We start from the raw sequence: 22,383 nt of genomic DNA on the forward strand, positions 1-22,383 counted from the left end.
AAAATATATATTAAAATATAAAATATACATTAAAAATAATTATACATGTTTTTTTTAAAAGAAGTTCAACACATAAAATAAAGCATAAGAAGACAACAGACAGAACAAACCTAAATTAAAATGCAAGAACACTAATAATTATCTCTTTGTCATTTTCAAGTCATTCTAAACTGACCAGAATTCTATCAATACGACTACAAGATCGACCTTTAAACCAGGTAAACTTGCGATCAGTAATCGGCAAGTCTACCAAACCCATATCATGTATCCAATTCTTGAAATCTTCCACCAACAAGGATAAGCTATCAGTGCCTCATCTTTCTTCCACCTGTACAATTTCATTAAAGTCCACCATAAAATAGCAAGAAACCTGACATAAACGAGTTATGTAACTCAACTCTTTTCACACAACAAGCTTCTCATCTCTAACATGTGCACCATAAACCAAAATAAAAGCACAATTAAAATTATTCTTTAAGAATATTCCTTCAAAACACAACCATCTCTCGCCTTTATAACATTTCTTATTTTAAAAAATTCAACATCCCATATTAACAATAACCCACCAGATGCACCATCAGACTCAACATGGTCTCATTCCGCGCAACCATTCTCCCAAATTTTTAAAATATCAAACCTAGTCACTATCTGCCTTTTAATCTCCACCAAACCTAACATGTTCAATCATATTTTCTCTTCAGGTCCTTTATCATCCTCAACTTTTCGTCACCCCTCAACGCCCTAACATTCTAAGAACTAAAATCATTTTAAAAAATTATTGCACACTTTTTTATGGATTTTGGGTCTGTTTCGTCTAACTTTTGCCTTTTATTTTGCCAATTTTTTTTTTGAACAATTTTTTCATTCTGTTGTTGGAGAATGACCATAATGTCATCTTCTTCATTATATAGCAATACTCCTAACTCCCTTGTTAAATCCCAGGTCCTTTTGTTTTCTATCAGTTACTCATCCAATCTTAAACACTCATTGTCACTGGCCTCATCATCCCAGGTCATTTATACATGTATACTTGCCATTTTTGTTCATTCTAATATACTTTACGCTTAATTTTTTAAAGAGTTAAGTACGATTTTGATCATTAAAGTATAAGTCAAAATTCTTTTTTGTCCCTAACATTTTTTTTTGCATATAAAATTATCCCTAAAGTTAAACTTAGTTTTAAAATCGTCATTTTTACTAAAATTTAATTTTTACTACCAATTTCTCTCTAACCAAATAAATTATAAATAAAAAAAGAAAAGAAAGAGAACGGGGAGGGAAAAGGGAATCACGAGGGGGAAGGAAGAAAAAAGAGGAGAGAAAGGGAAGGAAAAAGAAAAAAAGGAAAGGGGGGACGGCGCTGACGAGACTTGAAGTCGCCATCACCGTCGAAAATCAGAACCAAAGAAAGAAAGAGCTCCTGAAGGAGAGAGGAGATACGAGTCTTGCCGCCACGCCTTGTTACTATCGAAGAGCTCGTGAAGAGAGAGAGAAAACGCACGATCATGGAGAGAAAGAAGCCAAGAGTGCTTCATCGCCGTCGCGTTTCGCCACTGCCGCTGCTGCCGTCTGTGTTTCTGGTAGAACCACTCATAAAACCATTCGTTTGGTACTGCAAGCCAGAATCAAACAGTGTTTGGGCCAAAGCAGTTGATAGCGCCTTTGGTTCCTATACACCATGTGCAATCAATACTCTTGTAATTTCAACCTCCAATTTTATTCTTATGGGACTTTGCTTCTATAGAATTTGGCTTATTGCTACAAACACAAAGACTCAGATTTTCCTTGCGTTCTAATTGCTATAATTATGTTCTCGCATTGTTAGCTTCTTATCATGTGCTATTCAGCTTCTGTTGAGATTGTTGACTGGAATTTCAACATTTAACTTGAATGGTGAAACTGGATTTGCTCCTTTTGAGGTGGGTTTCTTATTAATATATGCTCTAGGTTGTTTCTGCTTCTAATTTTTTTGTTTTTGATTTGATTTTCTGTTTCTGATTCTAATTTTATTATTTATATACTTCTGATTTTGATTTTGTTGGTCTTGTGATTCTGATTTTATTTTTTTGATCTCATTGTTATTGTGTTTTTTATCTAATTTTTTTTGTATATTTGAGAAAACAAAATCAATTCTTTGAATTTTGTATTTCTAATTTTATTTTTTATGTTTATTACATTAGTTTTGTTTTTTAATTTTATTGTTGTTGTTGTTGGTACTGTAACGAAATAAAAGTAAAGGAAGAAGAGATGCTGCTCGAGAAGAAGAAAAAGAAGAATGGAGACTGAAATTTTGGTGAAAAAGGAGAAATTATTTTGGTTCGAACGACGGTTTTAAAATTAAGTTAAATCTTAAGAACGATTTTGTATGCAAAAAAGTTAGAGACAAAAAAAATTTTCGGCATATACTTTAAAAACCAAATCATACTTAACCATTTTTTAAAAAATATTACGTGCACACCAAAAATTAATTATTAAATATGTCACTATGTATTTATATATAAATACATATATTGTTTAACTTATTTTTAACATATATTTTATATTTTAATATATATTTTATATAAATAACTTATTTTTAATATACAGTTAACATAATTATTTTTTAAAAGTCAATAAAAAATTTAATATGACGTCATAAAATTAATTCTTTTAAAAATTTATAATAATATAAGAAGAAGTAAATATAGTTAATCATGATTATATCTCGCTCTAATATACTCTTGTCTTAAGTAATAACACAAACAACTTTTCCTTTCGTTTAGGAAATTTATTATTAAAGGCAATAAGGCATCATTGATGAGCCTCAATTTTCCCCTTCTCAACTTTATTATTTATTTCAATGAACAAGTGATATTTCTGCGATGGCCACATACATGCTATATTTCTACGACCAATGATTGAAAATTCTAATTCATCATCTCAATTAATTATTTTTCCAATATTTAAAAAGATAAAAATTTAAATTTATTATCTTTTGAAAATACAACAACAATAACAATAAAGTCTTATCCTACTAAATGGAATCGACTACATGAATCAAACGACGTTATTGTGCTCTATCATGTATCATGTCTATAGAGAGACCGTTTACATGTAGATCTCGTTTGACCACCTCATGAATGATTTTTTTTTAGATCTTCCTCTGCCTTTCGCCCCTTGTCCATTTTCCATCTCATCCACTCTCCTGAGGATGTTCTATCGGTCTTCTTCTCACATGTCCAAACAAACTGAATCGCAATTCAACCATCTTTTTCACAATGGGTGCTACTTCAATTCTCTCTCTTATGTTTCCGTTCATTATTTTATCCAATCGCATATGACCACTCATCTATCTCAACATCTTCATCTCCGCCCAACACTCAGCTTATGTATATTATCTTTTGAAAATATAAAAAATAAAAACTTCGAAACTTTCTTTTAGAAATTTAAAAAATAATTAAAAAGATGAATCATAGTCCTAAAATTTTTCATTTTCTACTCTCCAACTACTATAACATAATAACATCCTAGATAGTCCTAGTTTAAAAAGCACTTAGTAGTGAATAATGAATAGAAACCCCCCAAATTATATGTGGTTGAAAGAAACTAAACGAGGTTGGTGAAATTTTCATTGCTACCTTTGTATCTTTCTATTTCTCTTATTATAATGCATGTACGTACAAATTAATTAGTTGAGATTTGTGAATTTTACCAGGGAACGAAATAATAATTGAAGGTAGATTCAAATCTTGAGAGATACATTGTTATACGGATGAATTGGATATATATGTAGGTATAAGATATAATTATAAGGAGTAACAATTATTTGAAAACGATGGATGGAAGGAGGCAGAGGCGCGCGGCATATTGGATCTATATATAAAATAAGTGGGTCACTTGGGAATTGAATTTGGAAATGATATTTTAAGATCTGGCCCAGAAGCATCAACATGTATATGTGGAGATGAACATTTTGTCTTTGGTGCGTGTAAGTATTCTGAGTAAATTTTGTGGTGGCAAGTATTTTGTTTGCACTTTAGATCCGTATATTGCAGACTTGTTTGTATGCATAATATACGTCTACATCTACATATATACATAATATATATCCGTATATGTCTCGTGTGTGCCAAGCTAAGAACAACGACATAGTTGGCGCCATCACCGTTTACGGTTTATTTATGTATATAGCCAAATGTCGTTGTTAATTTTGTTGTGGGCCACAAACATGAGACGGGTCACAATTTTCCAGGGATTATTCCCTCTTGATCGCTGATCATTCACAAGAAACTATTTAGACAAAAAAACATGTGAACTATATATATATATATAGGCTAAATATCATTCCATATATATAAAGCTTATTAATTAGGGCGTTTTGCTGGTAGCATAATTTTTCCAAATAAATTGTGGTGAACTGGTGATCAATTAACTCTAAGCTGAAATTTAAATCATGATTAGTGCTAGTTGCACTATCTTTATGTTGCTCAAAGTTCAGACGCAATGACTAACTTAAAGTAACAAGGTAACTATTTTGCAAATATTTTCTATTGACTTTGGTCATCTCAAAGAGAAAAGACATGAGATGATTTAGGTCTTAGGGTTTCTTTTCTCACAGTATTCTTGCTGGTTATTATAGAGGGCTCTCTACTTTTGATTTTTTTTTTCTTTTTAAATATATTTGTTTCTTGTCCTCGTTAAACGATGCTCAAATGCTATTGTGAACAGTCACCAAAAAAAAAAATGCTATTGTGAACTCGGACTAGCAATAATAGAAAAAAGAGTGGAAACCAACTATTTTAAGTTAATATCAGCTAATAATATTTATCTTCTCTTTTAAATTTTTTTTTTGTTTTTCAACATTTACTTATCCATTAATTTTATGGTTGATTGCTTATTGAAAAAAATTAATTAGTTCCTTAGCCAAAAAGGAACACAAATGAATTGATTTCTTTTTTATTTTTCGCGTTATTTCCAAACCCGAAAGCTAAGGACTAATTCATTGTGTTTAAGATTTTTTGCTGACCAATGAGTTATTGCATGTACAAAATGGGATTGAACCTCTAATATTTGTTTAAATAAACTAGTAAGTTAATTACTATAAACCAACCTAAGTTGGTTGAATTGATTATTTTTATTCAAAAGAGTATATATTCAAGTAGGTCTCCAAAAAATTTTGCGTTGGACATTTTTGTCCCCAAAAAAATTTTATTAACTTGAAATCTCTGAATTTTATAAAAGTAATACATATAAGTCCATATCTTAATCAGACTCGTTGTTAATAAATATATATAAGTTCCTATTTTAATTAGATTCTTTTTTATTTGGACAAATAAATTTTTAAAAGTGTAACAGAATAATCTATACATCTTATTTTTATAAAATTAAAACACATCAACATCATCGTAAGAAAATTTTTTGAAGACAAAAATATCAAACTCAAAAATTTTAAGAGACCTATTTAATTATATATTCTTTTCAAAATTTAAAAAATTTTGGTCTTGGGTAAAAGTATATATGGTTAGGGCCTGCGAGCAGGTCAAGGGCCAGAGCCCAAACATAAAAACCTCAGAACCCCACTCTTTCTCACGTAGCAACTACACCTTAAAGTTATAGAACTTTCTTTGGGTTAGGAGTGGTTACCAAAAACAACTAATTTTTGTTCTTATATATGTAGGCTTGGACCATGATTTACTTATTGGAAATTGAAAATCATCGTCGGGTGAGCCCATTATTTACTTGTTGAAAATAAAAAATGGACGAGTTGATGACCAAAAACAAATCAACGAGTTTACTAATTTTTTTAAAAACTATAATCAGATATAATTTTACAAGAATAATCTTTAATACAAGCAAATTAAATATATTTATTATACATTATTATTTTATTAGTCCTAATTAAAATGTTTAACAAATTTAAAAAAAAAATATTTTATCCTATTTATTAAAAAACTAAAGATTTATACTAATAATAATCCTAACAAATATCTAATACGTAGTTTATGATGATATTAGTGGTGGTATTTAAGTCAAACATATTCATTTTATGGATTAATAATCAAATTATTTTTTAAAAGATGAATATTTTTTAAATCATTTTTTTAAAAAAATTTATTAATTAAATTAATTTTTTAAATATTATAAATTAATTATTTTTGTTATTTGGTTACTCAACTAATAGTTTAGAACGATAATTGATGATATAGATCGTTAATAGATAATAATTGAATATACTAGATATTACGTATGTAAATTAATATTTTATATTATTAATTATTAATAAAAGTATTGATTCAACGATTAAAAAATAAAATTTGTAATTTTTTAATAATTAATTTAATTAAAAAAATAATCTTTCAAAATTAATTTCACTATTAAGTATTAACCCACCATTTCACCGTCAAGAGAGACATGCGCAAATGAGGAAATCGAAATGATTATTGTGGAAACGCGTGAATTTGAATGTACTAAGTACTAACTCATTAAGAATGAAGCCAGTCAATGTCAGCAGACGGTGGCCAACTAACAACGAGTTCCATTAAGAGAAACATAGAAGGAAACTGCATCGCGAATTACCAATATTAACCTCCACCAACTAGATACTATGATTACTATCAAATTCGATAATGGTAGCCTCAAATATCAAAACAGAGGTGGCAGTAGCATGCAACAACTGAAAGTTATCACCACATAGGCACATACTATGGTAATTTTTAGTATTTAATAGGTAATTTAAATTTTTTATATTAGATATTTATTAAAATGATTTATTCTCAATTTAAATAAAATTGATATTTTTTTAAAATTAATTCAAAAAAATATTAGTTATCTTATTTTAAAATTAGTTTTAGTTTTTTCAGCAGCAATTACATTAATTAAAAAAAAATCTTTCAATTATGAATATCAACCAGAGTTAACTTTTAAATTTTAATTATATAAGAAGTAAATTTTTAAATAATTATTTAGTGATATATATAAAAAGAGAGATATTTCAATTGTATTGTTAAAAAAATTATTCAATTTTTTAAAAATATAAAACCTAAAAAATTATTTAAATTACTATTTTTATATTTTAATTTATAAATTAGATATTTTGAAATTAATATGTAGATAAAAAAGAACCAATAGTATAAAATACATATTAAAATATAAAATATACATTAAAATATGTTAAATAATATATGTATTTATACACAAATATATAATAGTTAATAGATAATTTAATAACTGATTTTTATATACACATAATAATTTTATTATAAAAATTATTATTATGTTATATATATTTTGTTTTTACTGTTAAAATTTTCTCTATCTGTTATTGTGTAGCGAATATTACAAAAATGAAAAAATAAAAAATTAATTTAAAGTAGTCTAAAATTATTTTATTTTATATTTCTTAATTAATTATGCCTTATTTTATTTTATAATTTTTAGTTACTGTTAAAATAATTAAATATTTAAATATAATAAATATATAATTATAAATATTAAATTAAATAAAATAATTTTAAGATATTATCTCTTTAGTATTATTAGTAACAAATTGGATTAACTCACTTTCATGGATTTAAAGTCTCCTTCTGTTATATTTCCACCTGCGAGAGAATCAATTTTCCCTTTAACCAATAATTAGTTATATTTTATCAAAACGGTGAAAGGCTTTTCTATTTCATGGAATGAAAAATTAATTTAAGGTATATAAATCAATATAAATTAAAATCGTTAGCCTTCAATCTTTTCCCATAAATTGGATTAGATATGATTTAAGGTATATAATAAGACAAATATATAAGATTTGGGAATGAGGGCATTTCAGTCATGTTCCGTAGACAACAATTAAATTGTTACTATATATATAGGCGGTGTCTGCGTCATGCTATTGCCTATTATATATCATGCTTCTTGTTTAGAAAAAATCAACCCGTTTTGGTGCACCAAAAAAATTCAACACAACACGCTTTGTGCCTTCTATAAAGTCAATTTCCACTTCTCTGATTCTTCTTCTTATTCACATATTCAATTAAGATGGGAGATTATGATGAAGATGGATGCCAATGCCGGCCATTGGGTTTCTTGATCGGATTACCCTTTGCTCTATTGGCCTTGGTTTTGTCTGTTCTTGGTGCGATTATCTGGGTTCTTGGGTATGTAAATCTCTCTTCTAATATCTCTGTTTTATATTCATATATATGTAATTAAATTAAAGACAGAAAACATGTGTCGTTTTTATTTAATTTGTTTTTCTTGATTGGAATGTATGTAATGCAGAACAATACTGAGTTGTTTGTGCCCATGCTGCATCTGCTGCACCGGATTGGCCAATTTGGCAGTGAGTCTTGTGAAGCTTCCGGTTCGAATTATTAGGTGGTTCATTCACCAAATTCCTTGTTAGTGATAGTTTAGCTGTTCCTAGTCATTCTTTGATGCTTCATTCATTCACCAAATTCCTTATTGTTAATTACTTAGGCTCATTACTATGTAGTCATTACTAAAACTTTGATCCTTTTCATCATTGGATTCTTTATTGTTTTGTAATAGAAGGCAGTTTCAGACTTTCCTGCTTCATATTTGATATCATTCTTTTTCTTTTCTGTGATCTTTTTATAATGCATGACCGCTCTCCGTCTCCTCTTCTCTCTCAAAATGCTCATTTTTCTGTGAAGTGCTTGTTCAAAATTATTACAATATCTACCCTTAGCATAAAAGTTTAACACATTTTGATTATGTATAGAAAATTAAAATTAAAATTTATTTTTAATCAAAAATAAATTTATTTAAAATGAAAATAGTCTGATTAAGAATAAAATTAAAAAATAAATTTATTCAGAATAAAAGTAATTGATATAAATAAGAGTAATTTATTAAAATATAATTAAAAATAATTAAATAATTATGTACCATAAAAAATTAATACTATTGAAAGATAAAATTAAAATTTATTTCTATGTATCGTTTTTGTCCCCAACGTTTTAGTCCTATTTAAGTACCTAAGGTTTCAAAATCGTCTCAATTTTGTTCCGTCATCAATTTTGTTAACAGATCCACAACGGCAAGACAACATTGAACCAATTTTGAAATGTTAGGGACTTAAATAAGACGATTTAAACGTTATGGATAACTTTGAGACTTACCTTAAATGTTAGGGACAAAAATGATACTCTACTCAATAAGTTATTTTGTAACACTGAATTCACGTGAAATTAATAGATGAAAATCGTTAAATAATTTGACTAATTTGACTAAATTTTCATCTTAGGCTCGCAATTATCAACTTTATCTAAAGTCGACCGTTTCCATCAAGTAATAATATACATTTGACTTGGATTTAATATCTACAACTGTGTAAAAAAACATGAAAATTGATTTTGTGAAAATTCTTCAATAATTAACTAACAAATGAAAATAATTAAAATTGAAGAGTAAAACTTGTGGATTTCAGATTTCTAGAACATTCCACAGCATTCTCAAACAATCGAACCATACTTCGAACACCTCCCTGAAATGTCACCATACCCATAAACCCACACGGAAACCAAGCGCTCTGAATCCCCCCACCGCAGAAAAACAGAGGAAGAAGAAAGAAAGAAAGAAAGAGAAAGACAAACCGAAGAAGAGAAAGAGAGAAGAACATCAACCGCCACCGAACATGGGCGTGGACTATTACAAGGTCTTGCAGGTTGATAGAAATGCCACCGAAGATGACCTCAAGAAAGCTTACAGAAAGCTCGCCATGAAATGGCACCCCGACAAGAACCCCAACAACAAAAAAGAAGCTGAAGCCAAGTTCAAGCAAATCTCCGAAGCATATGATGTAAGCTTTAGTTTTTTTTTCTTTATCAATGGGTATTTCAAAATCTCAATTTTTTTCTGTATTCAATCAACCCCAAATGATTTTTTTCCATCTGAGTAGGTGCTGAGTGATCCTCAGAAGAGAGCAATCTATGACCAATATGGGGAAGAAGGTTTGAAGGGTCAGGTTCCACCACCTGATGCTGGTTCTGGTGGCGGTGGATCCACCTTCTTTTCCACCAGTGACATCCCGGGGTCGTTTCGGTTCAATCCTCGAAACGCCGATGACATTTTTGCTGAGTTTTTTGGGTTTTCAAGCCCCTTTGGTGGCATGGGAAGGAGCAGTGGCGGTGGCATGAGATCAAGGTTCCCTAATGGGATGTTTGGTGATGACATGTTTGCATCTTTTGGTGAAGGAGGTGGTGGAGCAGGGGTGCACATGAGTCAAGGTGGTCCACGCAAGGCTCCCCCTATTGAGAACAAGCTTCCCTGCACCCTTGAGGAGATATATAAAGGCACCACTAAGAAGATGAAGATCTCCAGGGAAATTATTGATGCTAGTGGGTGAGTTTTTGATCTTGCTTCTAGTAGCTTTCATTCTTATAATGCTACATTTTGTGCTAGTTGTTTGCTTGGTTACTACTTTGTTATGATAGTACTCGATAGTAGACACAAGTAATTGAGTTCGTTGTTGGGTTTTTACTTTTGATTAGAAACTAATTGGCCTTATAGCATGACTTGCTTTTTCTTGCTCCTTGTTTGGTTAATTTATTCATTAACAAGATGCTCTTATGGCTGCTGTTTGTATCTGATATGTACGAAGTAATTTGTGTAAAATATACAGTTCAACTAATACTGCCGGTTGGATCTATTGTGTGGATAGTCTTTTTTAAGTGCTGAATTGTATACTCTTCATTATTTATTTGTCCCTTTGTTTGGCTTTTTGTTTTCTCAGGTGTGTTTTTTATGGTTTTCATGTGTTTTGGTTTGATGACTTAGGAATGTGGGATATAATATGCCCAACACTTATTCTAGCTTATATTGATCTAGAATTTGTCTCGTGTATGTTGCTATGTGCCATTTCTTTCTTTGTTTATAAAGTACTTTGCTAGATAATGAATAACCTAAAAGGATTCCTTCATTAGCCTTAGCATCAAATATACCAAGTTGAATTCTCTCATCATAGACATTTCAAACTTACTCTGCATAAGATTAGAAATAAACTCTTCGCATGCATCCAGTTCTCCTCACCAATTGTAGCCTTTTTGTTCAAAGAAAAAGTTTATGGATTGTAGGTATAGTTATGATATGTGACTAACGATTGATATATAAATGAATTATGCTTTACAAATTATGAATTATAAATTTTGGAATGCATTTGATGTCAATTTAGAATTTTTAATTTTATTGTTTTGAGTTATAATTCACGAAACAGGCTTTTCAAATAAGCTCGTGGGCTTGTTGGGCTTTAAACAGGCTGGGCTCGAGCTTGAAATAAAGCCTATGAGAAGTATCAGGCCTAGGTTTGAGCCATCTATTTACATGGACTAGGCTCGTTAAAGTTGAAGCTTGGCTTGGCTTGGCTCGGTCCATTTCCACCCCTACCAAGGTGTTAGAGATCTCCACTATATCAAGTTTCTAGGATGCTAGAGATTTCCACTATATCATCAAGTTTCTAGGATGCTTGATAAACCATTACAACAAACGAGCACTTGATGTAAAGTGCTTTTCTAAATGGTTTTCTTCAAGAAGTTTATGTTGAGCAACCACCGGTGTTGAAGAGACTTCAAAAAACCGGATCATATTTTTAATCGGAAAAAGAAAATATAGAGAAGAAAAGATAATGAAGGTTCTAGTAATTATTTAAACGTGCCACAATAACAGTACATTGTTCCCTGTTAAGCTGTGGAATAAGCAACTGCTGCATTTATTAGGTTAGGGTTTTAGGCAGCCTACATTACACCCTTCTTCTGCAGGCTCTTTCCCAGATCCTGCGTAGTGCAGGATGCAGGTGCGTGTGCACCAGGCTGCCCCTTTTTTAACTCTGAACATTTGACTTGGAGCCAAGTTGGTGGTTTCTGCATATAGTAGTATTATTGTTTCCTGGGTTGCAGTAGCCATCATACTAGGAGTTTTGAAGTCTTTTTGGTGTTATAAATTTTCTACATTGGTTTGTATAATTGCATGTAGTTTAACCGTTGTATGGTAAATTAAGATGGCTTATCTGGTTGTGGAAATATGATCTCTTGTTGTGGAAATGCATAAGCTCTAGCTATTAGTAGTTTATAATCTAGAACTTGCAACATGTGCTGGAGTTCAATTCCCAGGGAATATGACATAATTACATAGTTTTTGTTGGAATTGAAACTACCAAACATGCTATCATGTAATGTTATACTTGTTTAAAGCATTATTAATTTCATGGTGCATTACAATTTCTATATTCATTACCTATACTCTTAAGAACCAGATTTTGTGGGATATATTTTTAAATCATGTAGCACAAACACTTCCTTAAGTTGCTGTATCTGTGTTTGACATATTTTGGACACGGCACTCCATTGACACTCGTATTGTATGTTTGTGTTCCCCGTGTTGTGTTGTGTTGTGTCTATATCCTTGTTTGTTTTAGTATCCATGCTTCATAGTTTTCGAGGCACTATCTGTTGTAACAATGTTTTTCATATGACTTGTTCTTGTATATTGCACATATGAGACCTTCCCAATCTCCTCTCAATCTAACTGGTATGGCATATTGCTTTGATGGATATATGACTGACGTTTAGTTATTATTTTACCTACTGAAAATATTGGAGCATCTTATGAAATATTGTACTTTGTGTTTCCGTTTTTGTTCCGAGTCAATTTTCATAATCTTATTTCTTCTGACTTGAATTGATTACTGATGACTTTTTTTTTGCTTTCCTTGCGAGTGCAGCAAAACCATGCCAGTGGAGGAGATCTTGACAATTAATGTCAAGCCTGGTTGGAAGAAAGGAACAAAGATCACCTTCCCGGAGAAAGGAAACGAACAACCAAATGTAACGCCTGCAGACCTTGTTTTCATTATCGATGAGAAACCACACAGCGTCTTCACTCGTGAAGGAAATGATCTGATCACAACTCAGAAGATTTCTCTCGTGGAGGCTCTAACCGGATACACGGTAAACCTTACGACGTTGGATGGTAGAAACTTAACCATACCCATCAACAGTGTCATCCATCCAGATTATGAGGAGGTCGTCCCAAGGGAAGGGATGCCGCTTCCAAAGGATCCGTCAAAGAAAGGAAACTTGAGGATTAAATTCAACATCAAGTTCCCAAGTCGGCTCAGTGCCGACCAGAAATCTGGAATCAAGAAACTCCTGGCTGGTTGAAGCATTCCGTACTTGGCAGTCCAGCGGCTTTAGTTTATGAAAATGTACATTAGTTACAACAATCTTGAGAGGAGGCAAATGGAAATAATTTGGTTTGGTTGGTTATCATCATATATGTATTCTGGAATTTGGAACATAGTATAGTGATTGAAATTTTTGGTTAGATGCTATCCTCTTCCTGTATGATTGCTTATTAGCTGCTGAAAAGAATAGCTTTCTATTATAACTACCAACTAGCAGTTGATGTGGCATCAACTTAGAAAACGTTTTCCTTCCAAATTTGGATCAACAGTTGAACATTAACCACATTTGTGCAGGAAGATTTAGTTAGTTTAATTTTATTGCACTGTAAGTATAACAAAACATCAAATAAAATTCATTTACACCAATACACCATTAACTAATTATATTTTGGGCTTTTGCACCGAAAGAAAATTAAGGTCAGGTTTGGTAAAGTTGTTTTTCGAAGAGGTATTTGCCCTTTTCAAAAACGCAAATATTTTTATTTTGTATTTGATAAATAAAAAAGTTTATGTGTTTATATTTATAGTTTTTAAAAGTTAAGTGTGTTTTTGAAAGTATCTAAGAGAAAATTTTTTAAAGTTGGTTTGTTTTTATCAAAATTAAAATGTTTGATATAATTTCATATATTAATTAATAAATATCTAAATTTTAGAAGTTATAGTATTTTTAAATTTTAAATTTAAAAGCATCTAATGTTTATTATAGTATTTTTAAATTTTAAAAATTTTAGTGATCACATTTGTTGTTGTTTACGTTTATTAAAAGCCATTTATAATTTTTACCAAACACAGATGCTATCATTTTTAAAATGTTAACTTTTATAAGTGTTTTTTAAAAAATAAAAATTTTACCCAATTAAATCTAAGTCTAATCTTTTTTTTAACTTATGTCAATTTTTCTGTTTTAAAAAAAAAAACAGAAAAATTGAACATCTAAAACTTAGAAGATATATATTCACAATCTATTTTTCAAGATTTTGAAAATCAATTATGAAACTCGAAGAATTAGAGCTAGAAGTTTAAATGTTTAAAAATTTAACAGAGGTTTAATCGAAATTGAATTCAATTGATTAACTATTTATTTGATTGATTTTTTGACCAATTCAATGCTGATTAATTTGTATCATGAATCGGATAAGTTTTGCGGCCAGTTTTGACTGACCGTTTTAATTCGATTCTTTTGGTTAGTGACTTTTTTTTTCTCAAAATTTATTCAAATGGAAGGACATGATAATGCTTTTACCAATGTCGTAATTAACAAATTGAATCATAATTATTACATCAAAATTGGGATAGTTGGGGCAAAATTGGCCAAACTACTCTAAACTCTAAAGAAACTAAAATAAAATCATTTTTACATTTCATTTACCCAGCAATTACAATCATTGGCCTTTTTTTTTTTTGTCAGTGAATTGGAGAACCAATCATCAGCCTATTTATAGTATTTTCTATCACAATTAAGTCTACTTCTCTCAATTGGGCCTATTTGGGTTAATGTCATAACAAGTTAACAAACTATATCTATAGAAAGTTAGAAACGAAGAAACCTGGTCTAAAAGTGTTATTTATGGTGTTGATACTATATCATAAGAAGCACAAAAAGTAAAAAAATTGATTGTTTCATTTTTATTAGGCAAACCCTATACCTTTAAACCAAGTTGTGTTATTCTAGTAATTATCTTACTAGTCTATTTAAATAAGTGTTATGAGTTTAAATTCCGTTTTGTGCATACAGCAATTTATTGGCCAGCAACAAACCCTTAAATGAAGCTCAGTACTACGACAAATTAGTCCTTAATTTACCAAATTAAAAAATACATTAAAAAACAAAAAAAAAACACTATTTTTTCTTGGACATTAACTTTTACTTGTTATAGTCATGTGCTGAGTATGTAGCGTTTGGTAGCATATACACATCATCAGTTAAATACTGATGGTTCAGTTCCGTATGCAATTTCATAAATAAATATAATTGTTTTGAAACTTAATTAAACAGCCCTATAATAGAAAAGATATTGAACAGGATCATGACAGAAAATACATGTTATTATTTTGTTATGTACAAAAAAAGAATTTACATTCTCATGACATTCATATTTAAAAAAATTATAAAATGCATTATGTTATTTACATCTTGATTTTTGGCGTATCAAATATATCTATTAAGTGCATAAAAGAATGACTATGACAAGTTTCTATCTTGATCCCTGCTTGAGAGACATTTGTTCATTTTAATTTTTGATTCCGTGGAAAGAATAGGCATAAGCTTCATGTTTTTATTGAATTTAAGTTGCACTTATGTTGAGCGTTGAAAATACTTAGTGTGATTTATACCTAATAAAAACAAGGCCTAATCAATAATTAACATATATAATGTATATGTGAATGTGCATTGAACCTGTCGTTCTCTTAGTTTAATTCTATGATTCTACAGTGATGTATGTTTGCTACATTTAATTTGTGATTTGCAACATGTTACATGCCAAGAAGCTAGCGTCAATCTGAATCGTATGCAAAATTCTAAGCTGTACTTTTCAATAATCAATATCATAGTGGCCTTTCTGGGCACCAAAGTCGAGTCAAAAAGAAAGAGTTGGACCTTGGAAATTTGTTTGTGATGCCTAATCATACATCAATAACAATCATTTGAAACTAAGAGTAATTTTGTCAATCCCATTATTCAATTTAATACTCATATATTCATTAATTATGTGCCTCCATTTAGTGCATCGCCAGTATTTGCAAAATTTCAACACTCTCCACTCTGGAAGAATTTGTCGTAAAGCATAAACATATTCATCATCATGAGCATCTTTATTTTGTGTGTGAAACGGATATAATTTAGGTACATTACTATTTATATTCATTTTGCAATTTATTCTAAAAAGAGACTCGCTAAATATCTTAACTATTCTTTTAAATATAAATTTTACATATATTTAAACGTTAAGAAACACAAAGGTTATATAGACCTGAAAATTACTAGTCCTATGCATAGACACATATAGCTTCGAATTTTTTGATAAGATGTTTATTGATTTAGCAGTGCACCAACTCAACTGTTTAATCATATGACATGAAGACGTCTCAAAATTGAATACCTACTACGACAGGGTTTGGCATAATCACCTTTATCGCTTCAAGAACGTTTACTACACCAAATTAATTTTAGTAGTAATTTATTTTGTCTTTAACAGTGATAACAAATATATAATTGTTACAAAACAGTAAAAAAATTAATGATTAGAAATTATTATTTTTCCGGGGCTTACCTAGAATCGGACGGTGATTGAGCTTGTTTGTGAGGCCCAAGCGTTGGAGGAGTGTGGTCTATGACTTGGTTTACGTCTGGGAGCCGTTTCCGAGTTGTGTATGTGAAAGAATGGGGGGTGGTACCTGCAAAGACACTCCAATGCCTAAGTCAGCAAGAGTGTGAGCAGGTCTAGAGAGTATTGGGACTTAGAGATACCTGAGGAATGTCAGTGTATTTATAATGGTGAACCAATAACCACCGCTGAAGTAGTTCCGCCTTTTAAGGTGGATAACTATTCCTTTATCTTAGGGAGGTTGAGATATGGCTCCTAGAAGTGGGTAGAGAGATTTTAGGGGCAGTTACTCATTTGAATGAGTGATTATCTGCCAGCTAATCTTCGTCCCCGACTTCTTTAGGGTTAGTCGTGATAGGAACCGACTTCATAGGGAGGAGGTCGGTACAAGGCGAAGCTCAACCTTTTTGGGTTGGGCCTTTTGTTGGTACCTGGGCCTTATCGTTGGGTCAGGGTATGAACAGTGCCCCTACTCGAGCCCAATTTCCTTTAAGATTTGGGTTCGAGTATTCTACTCGGGGTCGTAACCGACTTGTGAGGGAACCGACGTGATTTGTTTGTAACCGACGTGAATTTTCGTGATTTTTGATTTTCACAGTTACATCTAATCAAACGTCGCGTCCGTTAGGGGTGTGCGTAGGCGTTAATTACCTTGGTAACGGTGCATTCATTAATGACCGCTTCCATTTCTACCATTATGCCCCTAACGTGCTTATAAATGCTTCCCTCTTCCTTCGTTGTTTCGTTTCTTCGATTTTTCAAAATTTTTTCCCTTTCATCTGTTCGTGGAACACTTTCGTATCTGTTCGTGGGATACTTTCGTTGAAGGCTTTCATCTTCCTCTACTCCTTTTCAGGCAAATTTTGGTTCTTTCTTCCCTTTTATTAAGTGCTTCTGCATGCCTTTTATTTTCTTTGGAGAGGGAGAAGGTGACGTCATAGGTTGTTAGATTTCATGCCCCTTAGGAACTCTCGTTTTTTATTCTTTTTTCTTTTTCCTTTGTAGGTTTTCATCATACCCTAGGGAAAAATGTCTTCTGTAGAAGTTCTTGCTCAGTGGGTTGATGTTACGGTCCTGGGGGAGGAACCCTTGGTCAATGCCGAGTTCATCACCAACCTTCGCACTCATCACCGTATTTGTACTTCTGAGGAGGATGAGCCGAAGTATGAATTGGTGGTCCCGGGTCTGGAAGACCGGGTTTGTTTTAGGAGGGATACTGAGGAGGTCCCTCATTTTTTCTACATGTATGAAAGCATGATTACCCGTTTGGGTGTTTTTCTTCCATTTTCTGATTTTGAAATGGCTGTTTTGCGCCACTGTCGTGTTGCCCCTACCCAACTTCACCCCAACTCTTGGGATTTTTTGAAAATTTATCAATTTATAAGTCACGCTTTGGACTTTCCGACTTCTTTGAGGATTTTCTTCTATCTTTTCCACATGACTAAGCCCTTCAGTGGGTTAAATAACAAGCAGCAATGAGTGTCTTTCCGAGCCATACAAGGTCAGAGAGTTTTCACCCTTTTTGATGAATCCTTCCATGACTTCAAAAAATTTTTTTCAAAGTTCAAGCCGTAGAGGGTCACCACCCCTTTTTTTCGCCGTCCTTTGTCCAGGCACAATTAGGTAGCCTTTGTCTTTTATACTTTGTTTCCGACTTGTATCTTGTTTTTCCGACTTGTCTGAATTTTTTGGCTAATAATTGCTTTTACAGAGATGGCGAAGAAGAATTCCAGCGAATCTTACCAGAGAGTCCAGGAGGCCAGGGCAAGATCTCGCGCCAGGGCTGGCGGTGCCAGGGTAACTAGCTCCTCTCTTCCTCCTCCTCCTCCTCAAACTTTGGGGACCCCTTCTTGGCCTATTGTTATTTCCTCTTCGGCTTATTCTCAGCCACCCCCTCCCCCCCGACCTTCTCCTCGGCTTCTTCTCAGCCGCCCCCTCCCCTCGACCTTCTCCTGAGCCAGAGAAGAAGAAGCGTAAGACTTTAGAGTCTTCCTCTTCTTTTGAAGGTGAGGCTAAGGTGGATGCTCCTGCATTTGTCCGGAAACACATCTATCCCCATACCCGTATAGGTATGGATGATGTTTCTGTCCGGAACCACCTCACTATTCTGGCTCAGGAGAGTGTCAGGGCGGCGGCGGTGTGTACCAAGTTTCTTGATGTTTTTGAGAAGACTCCTCTTAGCTCTCTGGGTTCAACTTCGAGGGTTGAAGAGTTGGAGGAAAGGCTTCTCATATATCAGAAACATGAGAAGGAGTTGAAGGAGGAGGTCGCTAAATTGAGGGAGGAGAGGGATGATCTTCGGGAGAAGGGGAGCAAGTTACAAGCCCAATGCAATATGGAGGAGGGCTTGAGGAAGAAGGCGCAGGAGAGTTATTCAAGCTTGTTCAAGGATCTCGTGGAGGTGAGGAAGGACTTGTTGAATTCTCAGACTGCTTATGCCGAGTTGGAGGACTCTATTGCTGAGCGAGCCGAGGAGGCTTGGAGGATTTTTAAGGAGCAGGTCGGCGTCCTTGCTCCCGATTTGGATCTCTCTCCTTTGGACCCTGACAAAATTGTCATTAATGGGGCCATTGTGTCTCCTCCCCGACCTGTATCTGAGTCTGAGTTGAAGACTCGGGGTCAGAGAATCATAGAGTCTCCTCCCCGTCCAGACAATGCTCCGAGTTCTTCCGAGACTCCCGAGACTTCTCTTCCAACTCCTGTAGGTGCCTCTCTCCCTGGTCCTGATGGCACTCCGACTCCTCTTCCTGATTCTCGTGGTGATCCTACTACTCCTGGTGGTGATACTTAAAAAATTTGTTGGCTATATGGGGGCCCGGCCTGTGGGTCCCCCCTTTTTTGAATTCTTTTTATATCTGTGGTAGTAATGGTACACTGACATTTCTCTTGGCCTTTTAAGGCCGTAAACAAAAAATATTTAAAAAACCCTTTTTTGGATAAGGGTAACAAAAAAATATTTATAAATACCCCTTTTTTGGATAAGGGTTTAAGTTATCTTTTATGTGCATGCTTTTCTGTTTTTGTTTGATACTTTAGAAAATTTCTCCGACCTTTTTCTTGAAAAACCTTTTCTTTGGCTTGTCTGTCTTTATGAGCTTGACAGTCTTTTGGCCTTAGGTTTTTTCGATCTCTCTTTTCCACTATTCCTTTATACTCAACTTTGTGGTTTATTGAGTTTTTATGTCTTAGGTTATTTTTGCGATGCGTTTTTCTTCTACTCGGTTTTTCATTTCGATTTACGGGTCGAAATGTTTCCGAGCTTCTCTACTCGGGTTTTCATTTCGACTTATGAGTCGGAGTGTTTCTGAGTTTCTTACGATCAACTTATATAACCTCTTTACACCGACTTGTACCTCGTCGTTTTATCCTGACGACCATCTAGGTCGGTTCATGGGATTTTCACGTTTTGTCGAGCTTAAGTCGGCGCGTTTCGTAGAAAAGAAAATAAACGAGAAGGATTTTTTATGAGAGATATTTGAAAAAGATCTTTATTTATTTGAAAAGGTACTTTTTACTGCTACTAAGGGCTTTTAACAACTTATTCCCCTTAGGCTCTACTATGATGCCTCGTTAAAAACCCTTTCTTCAGAAAAAACCCTTTGTTTTTTGGAAAAAAATCATGAAGTAGGGAAAAGAGTGCATCAGGGAGTAGAGTTCGCTTTTAACTATAGTACCTTTTCATGTTGCAAGCATGCCACGACCTTGGTAACTCGGTGCCATTTAGGTCGGTCACCTTATAATAACCTCTTCCTAGGACTTCTCTAATCTTGTATGGTCCCTTCCAATTAGCAGCGAGTTTTTCTTCCCCTGATTTATTGACTCCAATGTCGTTTCTGATCAAGACCAAGTCGTTTGAGGTGAAGCTTCTTTGAATGACTTTTTTGTTGTACCTGGTGGTCATCCTTTGTTTCAACGCTGCTTCTCTTATCTGGGCTTGCTCTCGGACTTCGGGAGTAGTTCGAGCTCCTCTTTGTGCCCCTGTATGTTTCCGTCCTCATCATGGAGAATCACCCTTGGACTTTGTTCGCTGATTTCTACTGGTATCATGGCTTCTACGCCATAAACAAGTTGGAAAGGTGTTTCTCCAGTGGCAGATTGTGGCGTCGTTCGATAAGCCCATAATACTTATGGGAGCTCTTCTGTCCAAGCTCCCTTTGCTCCTTGTAGTCTTTTCTTCAGCCCTGCCAGTATGAATTTGTTGGCTGCCTCGGCTTGTCCATTGGCTTGTGGATGTTCCACCGAAGTGAACTGGTGTTTGATTTTCATGCTGGCCACTAGGCTTTTGAAGGTAGAGTCAGTGAACTGGGTTCCGTTGTCTGTAGTAATGGAATGGGGTATTCCAAACCTTGTGATGATATTTTTGTAGAGGAACCTCCGGCTTCTTTGGGCTGATATGGTGGCCAATGGTTCTGCTTCTATCCACTTTGTGAAGTAGTCTATTCCCACGATCAAGTATTTGACTTGTCCTGGGGCCTGGGGAAAAGGACCTAACAAATCCATTCCTCATTTTGCAAAGGGCCATGGAGAAGTGATACTGATGAGCTCTTCTGGGGGAGCCACATGGAAATTTGCATGCATCTGACATGGTTGACACTTTTTCACAAATTCTGTGGCATCTTTCTGCAAGGTCAGCCAGTAGAATCCAGCTCGGATCACTTTCCTGGCTAGTGACCTTGCTCCGAGATGATTTCCGCAGATCCCACTGTGAACTTCCTCTAACACCTCGGTGGTTCTTGAGGTCGGTACGCACTTTAACAATGGCGTTGATATCCCCCTTCTATAGAGAATATTTCTCACCAAAGTGTAATGTTGTGCTTCCCTCCGAATTTTCTTGGCCTCTTTTTCCTCTTTGGGAAGGATGTCGAATTTCATGTATTCGACCAAGGGGTTCATCCATCTGAGGTTTAAACCGGTTACCTCAAGGACCTCTTGTTTGTCTTCTATTTTTACCACGGAGGGTTCCTGGAGAGTTTTCTGGATTAGACTTCTGTTATTCCCTCCTGGCTTGGTACTTGCTAACTTGGATAGGGCGTCTGCTCTGCTATTCAGATCCCGAGCTATGTGTTTGACCTCGGTTTCTGCAAAGCGCCCAAGGTGTTCCAGAGTTTTTTCCAAGTACCTCTTCATATTTGGGTCCTTTGCCTGATACTCTCCACTTATCTGGGAGGTCACCACTTGTGAGTCGCTGTATATCATCACCTTTGTAGCACCGACTTCTTCTGCCAGCTTCAATCCAGCAATCAGGGCTTCATACTCGGCCTGATTATTTGAAGCTGGGAATTCAAATTTGAGGGGAACCTCTATTTGGGTTCCTCTTTCATCCACCAATATTATGCCTGCACCGCTTCCTGTTTTATTTGAGGATCCATCTACATAGAGTTCCCATGTAGTTGGCTTTTCCTCTTGATCTCCTGCGTATTCTGCAATGAAGTCGGTGAGGCACTGGGCTTTAATCGCCGTCCGAGTTTCATACCTCAAGTCGAACTCGGAGAGCTCTATTGCCCATTGAACCATTCTCCCTACGACATCCATTTTTTGGAGGATTTGCTTCATGGGTTGGTTCGTGCGGACTCTTACTGTATGAGCTTGAAAGTAAGGCCGTAGCCTTCGTGAGGCTACTACTAAGGAGTAGGCAAACTTCTCTAGTTTGTGGTATTTTAGCTCGGGTTATTGTAAAACTTTGCTGATGAAATACACTGGATGCTGGCCGACTTCGTCTTCTCTTATCAGGGCTGACGCGACAGCCTTGTCTGCTACAGATAGATATAGGACGAGGTCTTCTCCAGCTACAGGTCGGGTCAGAATCGGAGGTTGGCTCAAGAATCTTTTGAACTCCTGGAATGCCTCCTCGCATTCAGGAGTCCATTCGAACTGACATCCCTTTCT

General features: G+C 34.0%; 2 protein-coding genes across 2 annotated transcripts; both read left to right on the forward strand.

Moving 5' to 3' along the window:
* The first annotated feature begins 7,904 nt into the window (after window positions 1-7,904).
* On the forward strand, window positions 7,905-8,578 carry LOC107462216 (signaling peptide TAXIMIN 2). Its single transcript, XM_016080776.3, has 2 exons — window positions 7,905-8,126; window positions 8,251-8,578. Exons 1-2 carry the CDS (start codon window positions 8,008-8,010, stop codon window positions 8,372-8,374), a joined length of 243 nt encoding a protein of 80 aa, XP_015936262.1. The 5' UTR covers window positions 7,905-8,007; the 3' UTR covers window positions 8,375-8,578.
* Window positions 8,579-9,409: 831 nt separating this feature from the next.
* LOC107462242 (uncharacterized) lies at window positions 9,410-13,311 on the forward strand. The gene is made up of 3 exons (XM_016080816.3): window positions 9,410-9,793; window positions 9,893-10,335; window positions 12,710-13,311. Exons 1-3 carry the CDS (start codon window positions 9,629-9,631, stop codon window positions 13,146-13,148), a joined length of 1,047 nt encoding a protein of 348 aa, XP_015936302.1. The 5' UTR covers window positions 9,410-9,628; the 3' UTR covers window positions 13,149-13,311.
* Window positions 13,312-22,383: the final 9,072 nt, after the last annotated feature.

This window comes from Arachis duranensis, chromosome 8 (genome assembly GCF_000817695.3).
Source record: "Arachis duranensis cultivar V14167 chromosome 8, aradu.V14167.gnm2.J7QH, whole genome shotgun sequence".
Taxonomy (NCBI): domain Eukaryota; kingdom Viridiplantae; phylum Streptophyta; class Magnoliopsida; order Fabales; family Fabaceae; genus Arachis; species Arachis duranensis.

Coding starts and splice junctions, on each gene's coding strand:
- LOC107462216 (XM_016080776.3), top strand. CDS start 8,008: ATGGGAGATTATGATGAAGATGGATGCCAATGCCGGCCATTGGGTTTC. Junction 8,127..8,250: donor GCGATTATCTGGGTTCTTGG/GTATGTAAATCT, acceptor TATGTAATGCAG/AACAATACTGAGTTGTTTGT.
- LOC107462242 (XM_016080816.3), top strand. CDS start 9,629: ATGGGCGTGGACTATTACAAGGTCTTGCAGGTTGATAGAAATGCCACC. Junction 9,794..9,892: donor AAATCTCCGAAGCATATGAT/GTAAGCTTTAGT, acceptor CCATCTGAGTAG/GTGCTGAGTGATCCTCAGAA. Junction 10,336..12,709: donor GAAATTATTGATGCTAGTGG/GTGAGTTTTTGA, acceptor TTGCGAGTGCAG/CAAAACCATGCCAGTGGAGG.